Source organism: Octodon degus, unplaced genomic scaffold (genome assembly GCF_000260255.1).
Source record: "Octodon degus isolate 3935 unplaced genomic scaffold, OctDeg1.0 scaffold00162, whole genome shotgun sequence".
NCBI classification, from domain to species: domain Eukaryota; kingdom Metazoa; phylum Chordata; class Mammalia; order Rodentia; family Octodontidae; genus Octodon; species Octodon degus.
The window spans coordinates 1,017,183-1,023,737 of record NW_004524738.1 but is presented as its reverse complement, the minus strand read 5'-3'; the positions used below and the strand labels follow the sequence as shown (position 1 = coordinate 1,023,737).

At 50.3% G+C, this 6,555-nt stretch overlaps 1 protein-coding gene across 1 annotated transcript in view; it reads left to right on the top strand.

The window, feature by feature from the left end:
• The first annotated feature begins 2,196 nt into the window (after positions 1-2,196).
• The window catches only part of Tex37 (testis expressed 37), an 8,900-nt gene continuing 4,541 nt past the window's right edge, over positions 2,197-6,555 (top strand). Inside the window, exons 1-3 of the mRNA XM_004642780.2 lie at positions 2,197-2,263; positions 2,939-2,975; positions 3,790-3,882. Coding sequence (XP_004642837.1) covers positions 2,949-2,975; positions 3,790-3,882 — 120 coding nt within the window. The 5' untranslated portion in view covers positions 2,197-2,263; positions 2,939-2,948. The remainder of the gene's footprint in view (positions 2,264-2,938; positions 2,976-3,789; positions 3,883-6,555) is intronic.

Below are 6,555 nucleotides of genomic sequence, written 5' to 3'. Positions count from 1 at the left end.
CGCACCGCAGCAGGGGAGGCACAGCAAGGGCCGTGTGGCCCCCAGCACGCTCAGACTGCGGCTCCCACTCCCACGCTAGTCCCACCCCCACCCCCCGCGGAAGCCTGCCCAGAGGCGCACAGGCACCACCAGCTCCCTCAGAGCCTGGGCTCCGGAGCCGCCTCCCTGGACCTGGCCCTGCCGCTTCCTGGTACTGAGTCAGTCCTGCCAGTCCACGTTCAAACCCTCTTGCAGGTGCCCGCTTCTCTGCAGAGCCATGGACACCTCTACCCGCCTGGCACAGCCACACCAGCAAGCAGAAGCAGTGGGATTCCAGATGAAGTCAAGGTCCCTCCTGCCCTGTCCAGCCTCACCCAGAGCTGCACTTGTCTCTGCTGAGCCCTAGCCTGGAGTGGGACTCTCTGTCTCATATAGGACAGAGTCACAGATCCCCACTATAGGCAAACCCTCTCTGTTCACCCCAAGAGCAGATGACATCTCTGCCTATTTTCCTCCCCCATGGCCCTTGTGATAATTGTAACTGCAGCCTACATCAGGTACCTCTCTCTCTCTCTCTCTCTCTCTCTCTCTCTCTCTCTCTTCAGTACTGGGGATTGAACTCAGGACCTTGCACTTGCCAGGCAAGCACTTATTCTACTGAGCTATCTCCCTGGCCCTTTCTTTCTTTCTTTCTTTTTCTTTTTTTCTTTTGCAGAATCGGGATTTGAGCTCAGACCCTGCACTTGCCAGGGAAGCGCTTATTCTACTGAGCCATCTCCCCACCCCACCCCCTTCTTTTTCTATCTTTCTTTCTTTCTTTCTTTTTTTTTTTTTTTTTTACAGTCTCACTTTGTAGCCCAAGCTGGCCTCAGACTCACAGCAATCCTCCTGCCTCAGCCTCCTGAGTGCTGGGATTACAGGCATGCGCCGCCACACTGGGCTATCCTGGGTTTACTCTCTACCTCAAAATAAAATGACAGCTGAGTGTCAGGAGAAACAGAGTCACAAGTCCCCACCATAGGCGTACCATTTCTGCTCACCCCAAGAGCAGATGACATCTCTGAATGTCAGTCACATCTCAGAAGTCAGTCGCTTCAGCTCTCAGTCTTAAAACGGTTAGGACTGTTTCAGCCAGAAGTTAGAAACACTGCACTGCAATTGGCTTAGCATGACAAGGGATGAATTGGCCTACATGTGCTGCAAAGTAGAGGCATTTGTCAAGCTTCAGGTGTGAGTCTTTTTCTCCGTGCTGGTTTTGCGCCTAGTGGGCCCCAGGCTCGCAGGGTCTTATTCCCATTGTCTCAGAAAGAGAGGGTCCTTCCTGCGCATGGGAGCGGTGCTCATCAGCCTTGCTTGGGGCAGAGGCTTCTCCTTTATTGCTATTGTGGCTCTCAGGTGGAAATCTGGTGGCTGCGAGTCCAAGAAGAGCTGCCATGGGCCAGCACTGCCCACTGATGGGGCCGTAAAGGGAAGGAGTCCTCTGTTGGCCGCGTCTCCTGCTCACAGTGTCGGTGTCTGTGAGGCTCAGAGCAGCGTGGGGCACAGAGCAAGCGCTCAGGAGATACTGCTAGGGACACGGATGGCGTATGCGGGCTCAGGTAAGAGGGGGAAAGCTTCCTGGACGAGGCAGCCTGCAGGAGGGTGAATGCTTTTTCATGGCTCATCGGAAGATTACATTTACCATTTTGAGGGGGCCTGGGATTTAGCTCAATGGTGCAGCATCTGATAAATAAATTGACCACTTTGAAGCATGCAGCGGGGTGGCACTAAGTGCATTCGCGCTGCTGCTGGGCAACCATCCCCATCCCCCATTTCCAGGACTTTGTCATCTTCATGCTGGAACTCCGTGCCCACGAAGCCTCCTCTCCTGTCCCCGTTCCCCAAGTCCTGGTAGCCTTCTGCGATCTGTCTTTCTGAGCCTGGCCCACCGAGGGAGCCCATCTCAGGCGAATCACACATCACTCATGGCTGCTCCATTCTGGCTTAGCACAGGGTTTTCAAGGTTGACCTCTGGTGGAGCAGGGCCAGGATGAGCAGAGGGAAAGCCTGGGCCAGGGAGTGGATTAGCGCCCACATCACAATGCCCAGGGCCTGTGACAGAACAGCCTCACACAAGTCAGCTCATCTCTGTGACAGCTGCGGGACACGGCAAGGGGACCATCACAGAGCAGCAGGGACAGCTGGGCTGGAAGGGCAGAAGCAGCCTTGGCTTGGACAAGCAGTGACTGCACTGCAGCTGGCCCCCACCTGCCTGAGAGAGGAGCTCTGCGTGCACAGAAAGCAGGTGACCACATGGGCCCCTGAGGTCAGGCCACTATCCTGCTGGGGCGGCCTGCAGAACAGAGGGCGGCCCAGGGCGGGGTTCGCTGTTTGCGGAATGCATTCCTCACCTCTGTTCCCAAGCTGAGGACGCCAAGCCTCTGCCTGGGCCTTGTTTATTCCTCTGGGCTGCAGGGGACCCTGTGTCCCCAGGAGAGCCCCCTCTCCTCCTCCTGTGTGCCTTACCCTCTGTGGTGTTGGGGGTACTTACACCCAGGCATCAGTGGATACTGTGAAACCAGGGCTTGTGTTTGCCAAAAAGCTGATATTTTAAGAGCCGTAAACCCACATGCCAAGGAGATAACTCAGCAGCATAAGTGCCTACCTGGCAAACATAAGACCCTGAATTGTACCACAAAAAATAAAAATAAAAATAAAAATAAATAAATGAATAAGAGCCTTAACCTCCCCTGAATTCCACTGCATTCTCTTTGTCTAGGGGTCTCAATCCACTGGCCTTTCTATTCCTGAGCCTCCTCCAATCCTGGACGCCAGGGCAATGTGCAGGGTGGGACCAGGGGCAGGTGGGCCGAGTGGGCAAAGGGGACCAAGACTGCTGTGTTTGGCTGGCACAGCTCTGGCTATGGCAGCTGCTTCGCCTGCTTGTGAGAGAGCAGGGATAACCAGCTTGTTTGTCTAGGTCCTTGGCCATGGCAGGTGTGCTGTACCCCAAACAGGTGAGTGCTGTGGGTCTCTATCCCCTGTGACAGTCTCAGGGCCAAGCAGCCTCAGCAAGAAGGGGAGGGCTAGGCTCTTTGGGGTGCCATCTGCTCATTGTTGTAGAATGATTTTTGTTTTCAATAATCAAAGGAAAGCTAAGTGTTTTCAGTGCCCTGGGTTTTTATTTTTTAGTTTTGATTTAGCATGCATGCATTAGGCCCCCACAGTGGGCCCTCATCTGTGTTGGACTTTGGACTTGCAGAGGTGTCAAACATAAGATGTCACTCAGTCCAGTGTAACTCAGCAACTGCTTCCCCACTCACTCCGGTACACGCTGCCACAGAGGCTGCAAACTCTGCTACCAAAGAAGAGGGGAGGGGCTGGGCATTTGGCTGAGCAGTAGAACACTTGCCTAGCAAGCTGGAAGCCCTGGGTTCGGTCCTTGGCACCAAAACCAAAAAATAAACCTCTCCTAAAAAACCAATTCAACAACAACAACGACAAAAAATACAATACAACCAAAGCAGGGGGAAAGGGGTCAATTCTTAGAAGGTAGAGAACAAAAGCGGGGGTAGGACAGTGAATCTGGGTCTGGAAAAGATACATGGGACGTCTGTGTTGCTCAGGAACTCAGAGCCCATGCCAGGCAGGAAGACCTAAGTGTAGACAGAGGGCAAGGGCAGTGGTCTCAGGGGAAAAAGCCATGTTCTGGGGGCTCCTAATGCCACCCTAGTTGGCCTTTGTCCTAGAAAGAGTGAGAAGTAAGCCAGTAGCTTTATGTAAAACAATGACAAGATGCAGCTCCTCTTTCGAATTCTCTTCTGTCCTCAGGGCCCTGTGGATTTAGACATCTACCAGAGCTCCTACATGGTGGACTATCGGCACTATGGGAAGCACAAATACTCTACAGCCAGACCGCAAGAGGTAGGAAAACATTCTGGGCATGGTGCCAGTTCAGTTGTCTTCTGCAGTGGTTTCTATTTCATTTGTTTTTATACTTTTTTTTTTCATTTTATATATTTTGGCACAGGGTCTCACTTTGCAGCTCAAACTCATAATGATCCTCCTGTTTTCAGCCTCCCCAGCACTGGGATTACAGGTGTGCAACACCATGCCCAGACTAGGTAGCTGGCGCAGCATGCCCCAGGGGCGGGGCCAGCAAGGCATGCAGGACTGGGGATCAAACCCTGGTCTCTGTGCTTGCCAAAGCAGGCACTTAGTCCTCTGAGCTATCTCTCTCTCTCTCTCTCTCTCTCTCTCTCTCTCTCTCTCTCTCTCTCTCTCTTCAGAACTAGAGATTGAACTCAGGCCCTTGCTCTTTCCGGGGAAGCACTTATTTCACTGAGCCATCTCCCCGGTCCCCGCTGAGCTATCTCGCTGGCCCTCTATTTCATTCATCATTTAAATGTGGACTCACTTAAAATAACATTGGAGGCCACATGACCTGACTTACAGGTCTTTGTGCATCCACAAACATGTGTGTACACTGGAGACCAGCCATGCTCACAAAAGATTGCAGATAGTGCAAACGTACAGCTTAAATAACATGGATAAAACACTGCTCAAACCATTACTAGCCAGCTTCTGACAGAGCCCACGAACAGTACCTTACAGTCTCTGGGTATTGCCCTGCACTGTGTACTCTGGGTTTGAGCTTCAATGTTCCTTTGTTTCTCATTTTCTAAAACATAGTTTTACCCTGTATAGATGTATTACTTTAAACAAATTTAGTTTTGCTTCCCACCCCCATGACTAGAGGAGTTCACTAGAGGAACAGATTTACTTTTTTTTTTTTTGGTACCCAGGATGGAACTCAGGACCTTTTGCTTGCCAGGCAGGTGCTTATGCCGCTGAGCTATCTCCCCGGCCCAGATTTACCATTATATGTACAGGGTATAATATTCATCAGATTTACAAGGGAGGCTTTCCATGGGCTGCTGCAGAGTCAGGTGTGAGAATGTGAAGGGTTCATCTGCCCGCTGGAGATCCAAAGTACTCAGTTAAAGATCAAAGGCCAGGAGCTCACTGCGGACTCTGGTGAGAGTCCAAATAGGAAATTGAAGTCTGCCCTGGAAGCCTAGAGATGAACGTCCAAATGCAGTGGTGAAGACTAGGGCTCCTCTAAAGAATCAGCAGCGATGTTCCCCACCCCCACACACAAAAAAAAAAGAATCAGCAGCGAGGTTTTCTTCTTTCCCTTTTTATTCCATCCAGACTGCAAGCCTATTGGTTGGCGTCGCCCACGCCCAGGGCAGAGCTTGTCTCCCAGTAAGTGCATCATCCAGCTCCACCAGCTACAGCAAACAGAAACACTGAAACATCACCCAGGACTTGGAGGCAGATCTATTTAAGTGAATGGGCACAGACAAGGGATCAATCCTTCTACAAGATGTCAGGTCTGATCCTTGGTAGTCTGGTGCTTATATGGGATAAGCAAGCAGGAAGTACAGAAGCAGAGGACCTGGTGGTTATTGATTGGTTCTTACAGTGTACATCATAGTGACCAACCATGCATCATAATGGTCAGCTGTTTCTAAGAAACAGGAACTGTAACAGGAGCTGAAGTAAACTGGAGGTTGCCTGGGCAACTAACAGAAATTGAAGTACCCTGGCAGACTGTGGAGGGAGGCGTTTGTGTGCTGCTCACCCAGCGCTGTGCTAAACCAGCCAGGCATTGCTTAACCGAGCTGACACCACATGAGCTACCACAAGTGTGGTGTGTTAATCCTCCCTCTGCTGTCCAGCATTACACGCATATGCCACGTATGTAATATGCAGCTGTCCCCTCTCCTGTAGGTGGACGCTCGAATCACTTATTTTCTCCCAACTTTCCCCACCCAAATGCTGCAGTGAAGATGAGATGCACCCTGATGTGTGTCCGTGCATGCTGTTCCTGAGCTGTTAGGTGAACTCACTCTCTCCCAGTGTTCACGTTAATGCCAATAATGGAAGGTCATGCCACCACTCTGCAATCTGGCCATTACTTGGCACTGTTCAGGCTTTTAAGGTTTTGTCAGCTTGGCAGATGTGAAGTCATATATTCCTATTATCGTAATTCTTTCTTTCCTTCTTTCTTTCTTTCTTTCTTTCTTTCTTTCTTTCTTTCTTTCTTTCTTTCTTTCTTTCTTTCTTTCTTTTTGTACCAGGGATCAAACTCAGGACCTTGTGCTTGCCAGGCAGGCACTTACACTACTGAGCTATCTCCGCAGCCCCCGATGATCATGTTTTTCATTTCATTATTAATGAAGTTGGCCAACTCTTCCTCTTTTGATGTGAACATTTATTCTGTGAAATGTCTCTTTTTGAATTTTACCTATTTTTTTCTATTGGATTACTTTTTATTTATTTATTTATTTATTTGCGGAACCGGGGATTGAACTCAGGCCCTTGCGCTTGCCAGGGAAGCGCTTATTCTACTGAGCCATCTCCCCGGGCCCTTATTTTTTTCTTAGTAATTTTCAGGAATCTTTTTTTTCCCCCCTTAGGAGTGCAGATCAAACTTGAGAATATGCTAACACTGAGCTACATCCCCAGCCTTGCTTATTCCATTGTTAAATTTTGAGACAAGGGGCTGGGGAGATGGCTCAGTGGAATAAG